This window comes from Helianthus annuus, chromosome 2, assembly GCF_002127325.2.
Source record: "Helianthus annuus cultivar XRQ/B chromosome 2, HanXRQr2.0-SUNRISE, whole genome shotgun sequence".
NCBI classification, from domain to species: domain Eukaryota; kingdom Viridiplantae; phylum Streptophyta; class Magnoliopsida; order Asterales; family Asteraceae; genus Helianthus; species Helianthus annuus.
Window position 1 is genome coordinate 83603614 of NC_035434.2, and position 14359 is coordinate 83617972.

Below are 14359 nucleotides of genomic sequence, written 5' to 3' on the forward strand. Positions count from 1 at the left end.
ATTGAATGGAACTTCGTCATACGTATTAGGGGTAGTAAACCGTTGTTAGGCGTCATTTACTGCTTGCATCAATCTTCTATGTATCTTATGCAAGTGGGAGATTGTTGGAGTCTGTATGCCCAAGACACATATTAAATTGATGTGGCTAGTACGTTATGATCCAAGTCGGGTCACACCCAATAACAAGCTAGACAAACACCTACGATATTTATTTATGATTTGATCAAACAAATAAATATTAACACTTAGAATATTTAGAAATTGGTTTTCTAAATAATTGCACTTGAGAAATTAATAAATTATATGGATAATTTATTTTGATAGAATATTTTATTTTGTTATTTAATAGGTTAAATAACATTATAAAAATTATGATTTGTTGCATAAAGTCTTATATATATAGGATGTTATATTTATAAAAGTTATAAATATAATATAAGACTTAATATTTGAAAAGGAAAAATTTTGATTGGTCAAAATTGGAGGCCCTATGGCTGGCCACCTTGTCTTCCCAAGGTGGGTTTTCCCCACTAATTTTACATGCAAAATTCTCAAGAAAAGAGGCACTTGATTTTATAAAAAGTTGCAACATCTTCTCTCATAAAACACATAACATTGTTCAAGTGCAAGAACACTCCTTTTTTCCTTCAAAATTTCGGCCAACATATGGTTGTTTTGAAGAAATTTTAAGAGAGTTTCACAAGTGAAAATCCTAGCAATCTTAAGGTGTTTGTTGGAGGCTTGGGGTATACTAGCTTGAGGCTTTCTTGTTTGGAAGCTACCATTCAAGAATCATCATCATCTTCCATCTCCTTGCTCTTTGAAAGGTTGTTTCTTAAAACACCCTATGGTTGCATTTTGATAGCATGCATGTCATATATGGATCCGGTTATTGGGTTTTGCATTTAAAATGGTTTTAAATCTTGTAAAGTAACATGTTTTAAATATATATATTCCACTGCGTTTTAATTTTATTTGGATAAAATTACTTTGATAAACATGTGAAAAACCCAACAAAAAATGGTCATCACAACCCATACACAAGATCATCATTTAGGCTAGTTGTAGGTGGGGGGGGTATGGCCGAAATTTGGGTATGGCCTAATGATTTGTTTATTTTTTTTATACATCTTATACATGTGCAAAATAATTAATTGTAGATACTTTGGTCATTAAGAAAATCTTGCTTGATTAAGACATCAATCATGTTTAAGGTGTTAAAATAGTCTTAACTAGTTCATTAGATTGGTTGGTATTAATTTTGGATGGTAAAAATACCACTAGTTCGTTTATCAGCACAAGACCGAATAATATATGAAAGTTATGTCGTAATACCGGGAACGATGTCTCGGATATTTATTTAATACTATTAAGGTTATTCATGACGTTTGGCATTATTTACAAGCCTTGCGGACATCACAAATGCTGAATTTTTGATGTTGCGGACAATAATGCTACTAGTTTTGGCGCGATTCGGACAATTTATAAGTATATGCATTTTCCGGAAAGTTAAGGTGTTATTACATTTTGTGTGTCCCTAATTAGGGATTTTGTTCATTTTTCAATAACCATGTGCTTTCATGCCATTCGTTGATCGTTCGGACAATTTTCAGAACTTGCTGGTATGAATAGTGTGTTCAATGAATAGTGCTTTTCAGCATTTAGCCAACACATTCGGACATAGTTTGTTGGTTTCTCACGACGCGACGAATGTAATAATATCGTTTGTAAAGTTTAACCATGTCCTATGATTGCTAGACTTTGTATGACCTAATCATGTAGAAATTAAGTCGTAAACAAACGCAATTAAGCATATAATTAATTGTTAAGGTTGTACGGAATTACCACATATTTTTGCCGATTGTCACACGCAAGCTGTCTCCACGGAGCCTACCATGTATTTTCATGGGCTATTGCTCATAGTACAAAGGATTCAAGTGTCTTGAACCAAGTACCAGGGATACCTACATCACGTGCCATGCTCACTTTGATGAACAGTCACTCCCATTTAAAGATAACAATGCCTCATGCGACATTTCCTCGCTTCAATGGCATACTTATATTGACAAGTTTCTATCACCACCCTCACCTAAACAAAATTCTCCACAAACTTCACATTTTCTTCTACACCACCAACCGTCCCACATGATCACTGTTGTGATGATTTTCCCTTTCCCAAAACCTCCCCATTAAACCACTCCTCTACCCAACATACTCATTCTCCATCCGACCTCCTACCCGACACTATGGCTACTCCCCAATCAGCCTAACAAACCTCATCACCTCACCATACTAAAATGACCCAACCTTTTACGGCCCAATCCACCCCACCCACTCCGCCTATACCCGCTCCTCAACCAGCCCAGCCTAACCCTTTTTCCTCATACTCAACCACTACCATAGCCTAAAATATCCGTACTGTACCTGCACCCACCCTCCCGCTGCCTAGGCCCAACCTCAACCTGATCTAGTTCCACATGGTTTTGTTCAGCCCACACATCCTTTGATAACTACGACGAAAGCAAAGAGTTTTAAACTGAAACACCAGGCTAACCTTGCATCTTTAAATCCTAATGCTTTTCACCTTGCTTTCATTACGTCTACTAAGTCGCGTGGCATTAGATCCGCTGCCAAACATGTACACTGGGTTACGACTATGAATCAAGATTTAGAATGTCAAAAGAATCCTTCGATGTGTTAAGGGTACTATATCGTATGGACTCTCGTTTTCTAGACCGCCTGATATCTCCATTATTGGTTACTCTGATGCGGACTGGGCTCGATGTCTTGACACTCGTCGATCCACTTATGGTTATTCCATCTTTCTTGGCGGTAATCTTATTTCCTGGAGCGCCAAGAAGCAACCAACCGTGGCTTATTCAAGTTGTGAATCTGAATGTCGTGCTTTAGCCAACACTGCTACTTAGATCATTTGGGTCATGAATATTCTTTGTGAACTCCATGCCTTACCTCCACATCGTCCTACCCTTTATGTGATAATAAAATTGCTTTGTTTCCTTCATAAAATCCGGTTTCTCACAAACGTGCAAAACACATTGAATTGGATTATCATTTTGTTCGTGAGTTGGCTACTGCTGGTAAACTTCACACTCACTTTATCCCACCAAGCTTTAGGTGACTGATATCTTTACCAAGAGTCTTTCGCGACCGCAATTTGAATTTTTTTCTTTCATAACAAGCTTGAAGTTCGTTTGCCACCGTTCACCTTTTTACTTTATGTATTCTTTATTATATTTATTTGTGTCATATTATTTCCGGTATATATTCATACTTCCTCTTAGTTTGAGATAAGCCATTCATTTACAATCACATAGAACTACACATAAGTACTTTCCTAAGTAGATATATATTAATTAAATAATATTACAAGTTTAGGGGAGGGGGGTGGTTCACTAGTGATAGAATTTATCACTCACAAGCACCAATCAAGTTCCTCCATATCATCGACCATTTTTCCATCACTCACAACCTTTTTCAGTAGGGGTGGTCATCACTCATCACCACACCCAACAATTTCCCCCCAACCAACAAATACCCTCACAAATAAAACTATCACGGTGTGGAAAAAATAACGAAAATGGAATTGCGTTAATGTATCACGCGTTATAACAAGGAGGCGGGGTGGAATTTTGGAAAGTATCACGCGTTATTATTGTTTCTTATATTATCACTGGGCCGCCCCGTCCTCTCTTACGATCACAATTATTTTTAGGTTGTATGTGCATGTCCTAGTGTCCTAGCCCTAGTTATTAGACAGAATTTGTAATTTAATTGGTTGTCGTAAAAATATGATATAATGGATTCTTTTCACCCAAAACACATGCACATAAAACAAAAGGTGACAAAATATCATTATAATATTTAGGTTGCACGTAACCCGGATACCAAAACAAGGCCTTTGCCTAAAAAGAATACATATATTAAATTATCAAATTCAAAAATTATAATTTTCAATAATCTTGATTTAATAAATTTACACTAGACTTCATTACCAAGGCATTAACTTCATATCTTAACAAAATCATATTAGACTAGAAGGTATGGGGGCCGGTTTGGCCCGGCTTGGCCCGGCGCCGGACCCCCACACCGCCCCCCTCTTCCGGCTTTCATCAAACCCGGCCACCCACCGCCGGGTGTGCCGTGCCTCCCTTTTCCTTTTCCTCTCACATATACCTATACATACATACATATATATACATAAAGGGGTTCATTCCCCACCCCCCTAGGTCCATCCCCTCCAAGCCACTCCTACGTGGCGCTTATGTGGCGGCTCATCCCCTCCAAGCCCATCCAAACCATACCTTCTAGTCTTATGTTATGAATATAATAAAACTATTTTCATTCAACATTAAATCTTAGTATCTTACATATAATATAATACATTTTCTCAAATCTAAAAGAAATTATAAATAAAAAGATTTTATTATTATAAAGAAAAAAACAAAAATCCATTTAATAAACGGCACTTGGGTATGTGACTCATTAAATCATACATTCGAGTCTTTGACCATCCTATATTCCTATACCTTTAGATCTATACCCCCACCCCCCCCCCCCACCACCACCCCAACCAGATCCCTAAAGATAATCATCCTCCATTTTTACACACCACCTCACCTCCCCTCCTCTGTTAAAATGTCACACAACACCGCCACCCACCGCCGCAGCTATGCTCCTCCTACCCCTGAGATCCCCATGGACCACCCCCACCCAGATCCCCCCATCTCCACCGTTCAAAACATATCCAATCACTTCTCAAGATTGTACTTGAACCATAAGGCCAGGTCTTCTTCTTTAACCCAACCTCCGCCTGTTTCCGATGGGTCAACCACCGCATCTTTGACCAAGTCACAGAGTCAAAGAACCAAACTTCCCCAAAAAAGAGCCAAACCCCATTATTATTACTTCAATAAACCAGTAAAGGAGCAGTCTTTGGACGAAGAAGAAGAAGAAGAAGACAATATCAAGAGAGCCATCGTGGTGAGCAACAAAGTGCCTCCTGAAAAGAAGCAACAAGCTGTAAATTTGAAGGCAAAAGATGAACAAGGGTTTGATGAAGTGAAGAAGTTACCAAAAGGGTATTATGATGTTGAAAAGCCAATAGGGATGTTGAGGGGTAGGAGGAGGAGGTCATTTGGGAGTAGCTCACAAGCTGAGTTGACTGACTTCTTTGCTTGTAATGGTGTCAAAGTGGTCTCTGCTGACATGCCTCCCTATATGCAGATTCATGTTGTGGATGTCACAAGAAAAACTTATGATAGCTTGGAAAAGTTCACTGCCAAAACACTTGCTTTGACTCTTAAAAAGGTAACCTTTTTCATTCTTTGATGCCAACCAATTTGGGATCTTTGATCTTGTTGTTTAATATCTTGGGCACTTGAATGAATGGTTTTAACTTGAAATTAATTCTAGGTGTAATTATTATTATATAATGATTTTTTTTTTTTTGAAAGGATATTATATAATGATTTGGTAGGTCAAAATTAATGGGGAGTAGGTGGTTGGTTGACTGGATGAAGAAATCTTTCTTTATGTATGATTGATGAACATAGATAGATAGATAGATGAGATGACCAACATTAATGACAAAGAGTGTGTTAATGGTTATGTTTGCAGGAGTTTGATGGGGTTTATGGACCAGCTTGGCATTGTATTGTGGGGTCAAGTTTTGGATCATTTGTGACACATTCAGTTGGTGGATTCATGTATTTCTCCATGGATCAGAAGATTTATGTTCTTCTGTTCAAGACTGCTGTTCAAAGAGCACATTGATGATGATGAAAAAATAACTTCTTAATAGAAAAAAAAAAAAAAAAAACTGTACAATTTTTGCTGTAGCCAATTGTATCTCATGCTTCAATAGTTGTATTTTATGCCTCTGAATGGATTATAGCATGCATGTTTCCACATCACTCAACAATCAGTGCCATAATTTCAGTTTCAGGGTTAAACTTGGTATTTAACATGATTTAATGAGAGCCTTAAGTTTAACATCAAACATCATTTCAATCCTTTCTAATATTGAATTTGAAAAGTCTTCCCTTTGACTAATAGAAATTTATAGCAATTAAATTAGGTACTAAAAGTCAAAAATGGCATCATGTAACCACAACCATGTTATAAGATATACCATGTTCAACCAAACACAACACAACATATTACACACATGACATCGGAGATCCAAGTTCATAGTTAAGAACTGAAATGAAGCAAAACATCCTCATAATGTGCAAGAACATATGTTGACTTTTATAGTCAAAACTGACTTTAGGTCCTTATCAACATATCCCACATGTTGTGACATACAAATCTGGTTTGATGATGGAAAAAAAAAACTACATTGTTTTACAAGAATTCCAGCAAAAATGTCTCAAGGAATAATTTCCTGGGCCGCTGGGGTAATAGGGATGAAACCCGATGGCGATACTAGAGCATCTATGAAAACATCACTTGGGGTGAGAGGTATCACACCATCTTCTAATATTTGAACCGAATAAGATAGCGCAACTGCAGAAAGAGCATTAAAATTTTGTTGTCAAATTGCGAGAGATGAAATTATACATACATATGTAATAGGGAATATGCTCTCAAAATATACACTTATGGGTTATAATCATTTATTATGGTCCCTTATGTGATTACAAACCGATAACACAGCACCTTAAACTTCGATTTTAAAAGTATGTTCCCTAAAAGAGAATTTGACTCGAGGTACAGTAATAATGTCTATTTCGTGCAAAGAGAAACTTACTTAGAAGAGGTTGTTTCCAGTTTCTTTGTCTTGCAAGTTCTTGGTACTTTGACAGGAAGGTGTCATAGTATCTACATGCAAGTTAGGACAATATATAGCGTAAGTGGTTGGAATGGAAGAAAGCCAAAGAGCGCAGTTAATTAAAGATAATGATGAGATCATCCAAAAATTGAAAAAATAGAATAGAGCCATGCCATGGGTTTCTAAGAAGGGCATTTTGGTCCTTTTTATCATCAGATATGTTAAAAATGAAGATGGGACTCATGTACTAAACTGGTACAAAAAGATTAGTGTCTGGACATGAAGCTACAAGGCAAAATACCAAATTTGAAATGTTTGCCACTACTTTTGTAATTGGAGAAACAATGTTGGGCCTGATTTATATAGTGAAGGATAGTTTCGGTATTTTAGTTTAGCTAGTCTATGAATAGAGAGTTAAAGTGTGATTTTTTATTTAACATCACAAGACCAACTGACTGTTGTAGCCATCCATATAAACTACTAAGTGACACTAAAGACAGAATAAAAGGGTTCTGTTAACATATGCTTAACGCTTTATTGTATGCGCGATTTTAGACTTTTAATATACTTGTGCACAACTTTATAGGATCAATGAATAATATGCACTTGCATACATGCAACATATAGATCAAAGGAGCATATCTAAGCATTTAAAACAAATAATTACCAAGTCTTATTACTAGACTACGAAGAGATAATGGCAAAAAACTAGAACTTACCCTCCACCACGCCCCAATCGTCTTCCAGTTTTATCAAACGCAAGTCCTTGAAGAGAACCAAATGATAAAATCATTATAGAAGTTTAGACGATGAATCACATTATCTTAGTTGGGAGAAATTACCAGGTAATAGGAGCAGGTCAATGGGTTCATCTGCTAGCATAACTGCGAGAAACATAGGTTACAACTAAGAGTAGGCCATCCAAGATATCAAACATTCATCATGAAAAGAGTTAATGATTTAACACAAGGAATTAATTATTTATTATGTATATAAATGTTTTATAATTTAAAAGTTGGCCACTAAAGTTTCATAGGTTGCAAAGACACCCCCTACATATCTCTAAGTTCCTAGATTCCTCTTCAAATTACCCTCTCTCCAAGGCTCCAACATTCCTTTAATGTAATGCTTTCACTACTGTTTTAACTCACAACAAAAAGAACCGTTTAATATTTGGCTGTTTCTTTTCAAGATGCATAATGATACCCGATAACTTTGTGTAATTGAAAAGAAACTACAAATAAAAACAATATATGAGTAGATAGAACACTTTTTTATAAAAAAGAGAATGATTATAGAGATAAAAATAAGTTAAGTGTAAAGACATTAAGAGTTTGTTGTCCTGAAAAGAAACGGGCTATTTTAACTTCTTTTTCATTCGTTTGCATTTGATTTTGTAAACTCAGTTATTTGTTTGTCTGCAATGTTAAGTTTTTTATATGACTAGATCATTTTCATTTCATAACATTTCTATTAATGCAAAACAAGTGTGATATCCATATCCTTTTGGGCACATCAAGAATTTTTAGGGTTTTTTTTTTTTTTTTTTTGATTGCTATAGGGAGTGCGAAGTATAACAAATCGAACCAAGTTCTCGCCGCAAAGCGCAAGGCATTTCAACTAGTTATTTTAAAAGCAACAAGAAAGAGGTAGTAAGTAAGTAACTAACTAACCGTCTTGACGAGCATTCCCATGAGCATCAAGGGGAGCAGGCTCTAAAATGTTCATGGAGTTTGCAATTAAATCATCTATACGAGATATGTTTAGCATTCGCATGTGGCAATTCTTGTCCTCCACCCGTGGAACATAAAGTATCTTTGCTGTCTCTGTAAATTTAATGAATCATATCATAAGGTTTTAGTTTAAAGATGTACCCAAAGGAAGGAAGGAAATTAATACCTTTTTGTAGGACATTTTGCAGCACCTTTGATGTATCAACTTCTCTCAATGCACTACAGCTTATATAAGCACATAATCTCTTACAAGACTTGAACCATGGAGCTTCCAATATCAAATTCTGAATGGCATCATCTGGAAAAAATTAATTAATTAATTGAACAAAACAAATTAGAGCATCAATTGAACATAATATTATATTATATTTTAGTGTTAACAATCAATATCTAGCTAGATAGAAATAGGTTTTTATTTGAGTGTTGTTTTTTGAAACAAACATGGGCTTTTTAAAAGCAGCTAGTTCATTTCATAGACATCTAAGTAAGTACCAGGCCAGGCCAGAAACAGTTTACCTTGTTGAGATCTAAGGACGGGATCCATCGATCGGAGATCTTTCTTCACTTTGGATCGGAGCACCCGTTTCTGAGTGAATATTCCGTCGTCCGGAGTGTTCATGGTGGCGACTGGTGGCCGCACGATAGTGTTGAAGAAGGAGAAAGCCGGAGGAAACTGGGGTTTTGCTATCGTGCACTGCCGGGGGGTCATCATCACAACCCTTTGTACGACGGACCCATGTGACCTCACTTTCCTCAGCATTTTTTAATACATTAATTAATTTTTCTGTCTTTGTGTCAGTCGCTCCACCTTTTCTTCTGTTCTTGTATTTTTCCTTTATCCATTATTTATTTAGACTACATGGTATGGTGATGGACCATCCTTGGAGGATGATCCGCCACGTAGGCGCCACATCATAGTCCTCCCAAGGATGGATCATCCTCCAAAACTAGGAGGCATGGGAGGATGGTCCTAGTCATCATCCTCCACCACTTTTATATTTTTTTTTTAAATCTTCACATTTTTTTAAACATTTAAAAAATAAAGTAATAAAATATTTTAATTAATATTATAAAACATTACATAAACATAAAAAAAAAATTAAACTTAAAAAAAAATAAACTAAAAAAAACATAAACTTAAAAACCTAAAGTTAAAAAAAAAACGTAAAAATATCCTAACATACTAAAATAAGCTACTAGTCGTCGTCTTCCATGTGGTGGGCGGGTTCGTTTTCAGCGTTGTTCCAAATATGCTCCACCAAGTCCGCTTGTAGGTTGTGATGTGTGAACTCGTTACGTAGAGCGAAGGCGTTCAAATCTTGTTCTTCCTCACTAACTGGAACAGAATTTCCAGTAGACGCGTTTTCGTCGTAATCGCATATCGCTCTCCCTTCGTCTTCAATGATCATGTTATGAAGGATGATACAAGCGTACATAATGTGTCGTAACCTCCTTGGTGTTTGCGAACGTGCTGGAATAGAAATGATGTGCCATTTTTTTTGTAGAACACCAAAAGCTCGTTCAATATCTTTTCTTGCGCCCTCCTGAAACTTTGCAAATTTTTTCCTTTTGTCGTCGGTCGGGTGCGGGACAGTTTTAACAATTGTCGAGTACGTTGGGTATATCCCATCAGCTAGGTAGTAACCTCGCCTGTACTCCACCCCTGAAACCGTAAAGCTTGTGTCTGGACCTGTACCCGCCACTACATCATCAAAAATCTGGGACTGGTATATGATGTTGAGGTCGTTGAGTGAACCGGGTAGACCAAAAAAAGCATGCCATATCCAGAGATCCTGTGACGCAACAGCCTCTAAAATGATAGTCGGATGTCCCTGATCTCCCCTAGTATACTGACCTTGCCATGCAACCGGGCAACTCTGCCACTGCCAGTGCATGCAATCAATGCTCCCGAGCATTCCTGGGAAACCATGTCTCTGTTCGTGTGCCTGATATAATTTTTGTACGTCGCTTGCGTTCGGTTTCCGCAGGTATCGCTTGCTATACAATTTGACAACCCATTGGCAAAACTTGTACAAACAACGACGTGCGGTTCTGTCAGACATCCTAATGTACTCGTCTAATGCATCTGGTGCGTAACCGTACGCAAGTTGGCGAATGGCCGACGTACATTTTTGTAAATTGCTGAACCCCCTTTGCCCTCTAGCATCGTTTCGCAATGTAAAAAACGGATCAGACTGTGCCATGTCGCCTGCAATACGTAAGAACAGTTGACGACTCATGCGGAAACGACGTCGAAAAATCTCGGCTGGGTACACGGGTTCGTCGGCAAAATAATCGGCAACTAGTTTATCGTGGCCGGCTATAAATTTAGAACAAAAAAAAATGAAACTAATTAAAACATACATTTTAAAATCTACATAAAACAAAAGGAAAAAAAAAATTAAAATACCTTCTTGGTCTCGATTATATTTTGCTCGTCTGGTTAGCGGTTGGGACGACCCTTCAGCGGCCGACATGAACACTTGAGCCGCGTTCATAATCATGTTGTGCATAATAACATCCTCTTCCGAAGATGATGAATACCACTCGGACGAAGACGATGAAGACATTGATGAAATTGAGGAAATTGAAGAAACGGGTGAAGCCATGATAATTTTTTAGCGAGAAATGGTGTGGAAGCGGGTAAAAAATGATGCAAAATATGATGACTTTTTATAAAAAGAGATGAGTGGTTTATAAAATGTGAGAGAGATGGGGTGGTAGTGGGTGAAAAGTGGTGAAAATAGGGGTTAAGGGTGTGAGTATTTATAAAAATGGAATTGAAATGGGTGTTTTTTTAAAAACTAGCCGTTACCCTTTTTTTTTATTATATTTCAAACGGTCATAATGGGGGGGCCCACATCAAATGCTTCGTCGAGAACGTCTGAAAAGGGACGATGAGGACGGCGACGTATGGGGGCGGCACGGTGTTTGGACCGTCGCCGACCCGCGACGGGCCGGGGCCGACCCCCATACCGTATAGCCTTACGAGTAAACTTCCGCTTTGATCTACTTTAATGGTTTTGCTCCAACCATTTAAAAATAGCTATTTTACTCTCTAATCTTTTGGTTTTGTCATCAATTTGCTCCATGGTTTTAACTCCATTCGTATTGTATGTTAATTGAAAGGGTATTTTAGTAATTTCAAATATAAAATAAGGGAATCGTTTCCTCTACCAACAACCACCACATTCACCTGCTAACACCACCAGCCATCACTACCTGCCAAGAACATCTGCCACAGCCACCACCAGCTACTACCACCCCCACTCTCTCTTTCCCACTCTTTTTCCCCCCTCTCTCTACACCTGCCACAACCAAAACTGCCCCTCTAAACCTCCGGTGCAGGCGAGATCTGTTCAAGAGAAGTCATCACGAAAACCACTACCATCTATGTGTCTTTTCGTCTCCGACAACCGTCACCATCTATACTATTTCCGAGTTCATATCTAATTTTGTGAAGATGCAGATGGCGGTGATGGTGGGGTTTGGAAGGTTCCTGTTGTGATTAAACTTGAAATTGGAATTGTTTGATTGGTTCGGTTTTAATCTTGCAAATGATTCGAAGTTCTGTAGATTATGTTAGACATTGCTTAAAATTGAAAGAAATGAATTGGGGTTTTAAATGAATGTTTGTCTGGGAATGTAGTGATGTGGTCGCCGGCGACGGCTTGTGGCAATGGGGCTGGTGGTGGCTAGGTGAATGGTGGTAAAGTAAATGGTAGGATTGTTGGGTGGTGGGGGTTTAGATAGAGAAAGAGAGATGGTTCAGATATTTGATCGTAGTGGTCGGGTTTAGAGAGAGACGATTCAAATATGCAGTGGAGTGTGGGGTGGTGCGGCAGTGGTGGTGGTACTTCCTGGCGGTGTGGAGTTGGTGGGGGTGGTGGTTGTTGGTGGTGATGTCATCTGGTGGTGGATCGAGAGGGAGAGAGATGAGAGAGTGTGTATGTGTTATATGTATTATATGTATATTATATATAATAAAATATCTTTACAAGTAAATTACCAAAATATCCTTACTTTTGTGTGTTAAGTTACCAAAATACCCTTCCAGTTAACATACAATATGGATGGAGTTAGAGCCGAGGAGCAAACTGGCGACAAGATCAAAACATCAACGAGGAAAATGGTTGTTTTTAAATGACTGGAGCAAAACTATTAAAGTGACTAAACCACAAGGAGCAAAACGAAATTTAACTATTTATTTATTTTTTTGAACGGAAAATTTGGGTCACTAACGGACCATTTGAGTATTATCATGCTACCAGCGCCACCTCATCATATCCATCTCCACTAGACAATAATGCGTATACACCAATTCAGGAGTAAAACCCAATAAATCTGGGAACTCTCCTGTGGGAATCGAACCTGGGACCTAATGATCCCTAAGTATTTTCCCACCCCCAAGATGTTATTACTAGTACACAATTATTATTTTGGGTAAATTACTTTTTCGTCCTTTATGTTTGTATCGGATTACAACAGATACCTTTTAACTTCAATAATTACAGTTACAGTCCTTTATTTGGAAAACTCACTACACCTCTCGTCCTTTGGTCCTAAACTTATTAAAATTTTCAATTAAGTATGGCATATACTATGCACATGAGGGCATTTACGTCTTTTTACCCCCAATCTCTCTAAAACACCATTCTCCAACCCTAAAACACCATCATCCTTCCCTTGACCCCATACCCAGCCATTAGCTCAAGAACGGAGCTCCAACCACCATAATAATCTACTCCAATCAAATCATCGACAGAATTACACAAGTTAATTGAGAGTAAACTAAGTAAAATGTGTGGTGATACATGAGTCTATGTGCAATTATGAACATACCATTGATTGAGAACTTTTCTCTCTTCAACCAACCTCCACTACCACCATTGTATCCAATAACCACAAAGCCCCTTAAACCACCACCAGATCGGAATCTACCGTCGGCCGCACGGTTCGATTCAGATCTGCCCTTATCACCGATTTTGAGACACGAATCCACCGATGTGTAATTGATGTGCACAAAATGCAACATATAAATTACATCAAATGTGGCATAAAACTAACCCTTTTTTAGTACTAATGTTGGAAAAAGTATGCTTTTGTCTTCCTTTTGTATTTTCAGGATTAAATGAGCTCAAATGAACAAAAGGAGCAAAAAGGCTGTCACACCCCCAAAATCCACCAATGCGGAGTACCACCGCTTGGAGGCGTGACGTGACTAGGATCGAGCCACCAATCATATCGAACAACATATTTAAGTAATTAAAATCAACCACACTACGAATAGTGACCAAAGCTAGTTAACTAAGTTTAGTTTAAACAGCGGAAGCATAAATGTAAATCCAAAAACATGAGTCCATAGTTTATACGTTTAATGTCCAAAGCGTGAGTTTAATAAGTTCATAAGGATTTAGATATTAAGCACGGAACATGACAGTCCGTATCCCACAACGACTCCTTCTCCGTGCAAGCTCCAAGCATTTAACGACCTGTAAGGCATGTAACAACGAGTCAACAACAAAGTTGAGTGAGTTCACGTTTGGTTGTTTAGTTTTAAGTTGTTTCCGAAAACGTGGTTTGACTTTCGTTGGCGTAGTTGCCGTGGGGGTTACCCCGTAGTTGAAAGTAAGATTAACCAGTTCATTCTTTATTACCCAAACCATTTCCAAGATTAGTGAGGGCTTCCCCATGTGAACCACTAGACTGTACCATATCGACTACTACGCAAGTAAGTTGTGCCCTACATCAGTGTCTATCAGCACTGATGGTTTGCCATAGTCCATTAGTACACGCCCGTCCGACTGACACAGTGTGAGGTTTGTTAAACCGA

General features: G+C 38.0%; 2 protein-coding genes across 2 annotated transcripts; one reads left to right on the forward strand and one right to left on the reverse strand.

Moving 5' to 3' along the window:
- The first annotated feature begins 4540 nt into the window (after window positions 1-4540).
- On the forward strand, window positions 4541-5933 carry LOC110919494. The gene is made up of 2 exons (XM_022163765.2): window positions 4541-5328; window positions 5638-5933. Exons 1-2 carry the CDS (start codon window positions 4657-4659, stop codon window positions 5791-5793), a joined length of 828 nt encoding a protein of 275 aa, XP_022019457.1. The 5' UTR covers window positions 4541-4656; the 3' UTR covers window positions 5794-5933.
- A 222-nt stretch (window positions 5934-6155) lies between these two features.
- On the reverse strand, window positions 6156-9353 carry LOC110919501 (5-formyltetrahydrofolate cyclo-ligase, mitochondrial). The gene is made up of 7 exons (XM_022163770.2): window positions 9043-9353; window positions 8693-8824; window positions 8467-8619; window positions 7636-7677; window positions 7513-7558; window positions 6773-6843; window positions 6156-6528 (listed from the first exon to the last, which is right to left on the reverse strand). Exons 1-7 carry the CDS (start codon window positions 9284-9286, stop codon window positions 6392-6394), a joined length of 825 nt encoding a protein of 274 aa, XP_022019462.1. The 5' UTR covers window positions 9287-9353; the 3' UTR covers window positions 6156-6391.
- Between the last annotated feature and the right edge of the window lie 5006 nt (window positions 9354-14359).

Bases quoted from the DNA above. Each gene is read 5' to 3' on its own strand.
- LOC110919494 (XM_022163765.2), top strand. From the start codon at position 4,657: ATGTCACACAACACCGCCACCCACCGCCGCAGCTATGCTCCTCCTACC. The intron at 5,329-5,637 runs GTAACCTTTTTC...TTATGTTTGCAG, and splicing joins TTGCTTTGACTCTTAAAAAG to GAGTTTGATGGGGTTTATGG.
- LOC110919501 (XM_022163770.2), bottom strand. From the start codon at position 9,286: ATGCTGAGGAAAGTGAGGTCACATGGGTCCGTCGTACAAAGGGTTGTG. The intron at 8,620-8,692 runs GTATTAATTTCC...TTAAATTTACAG, and splicing joins GCAAAATGTCCTACAAAAAG to AGACAGCAAAGATACTTTAT. The intron at 7,559-7,635 runs GTAATTTCTCCC...GTTCTCTTCAAG, and splicing joins TGACCTGCTCCTATTACCTG to GACTTGCGTTTGATAAAACT.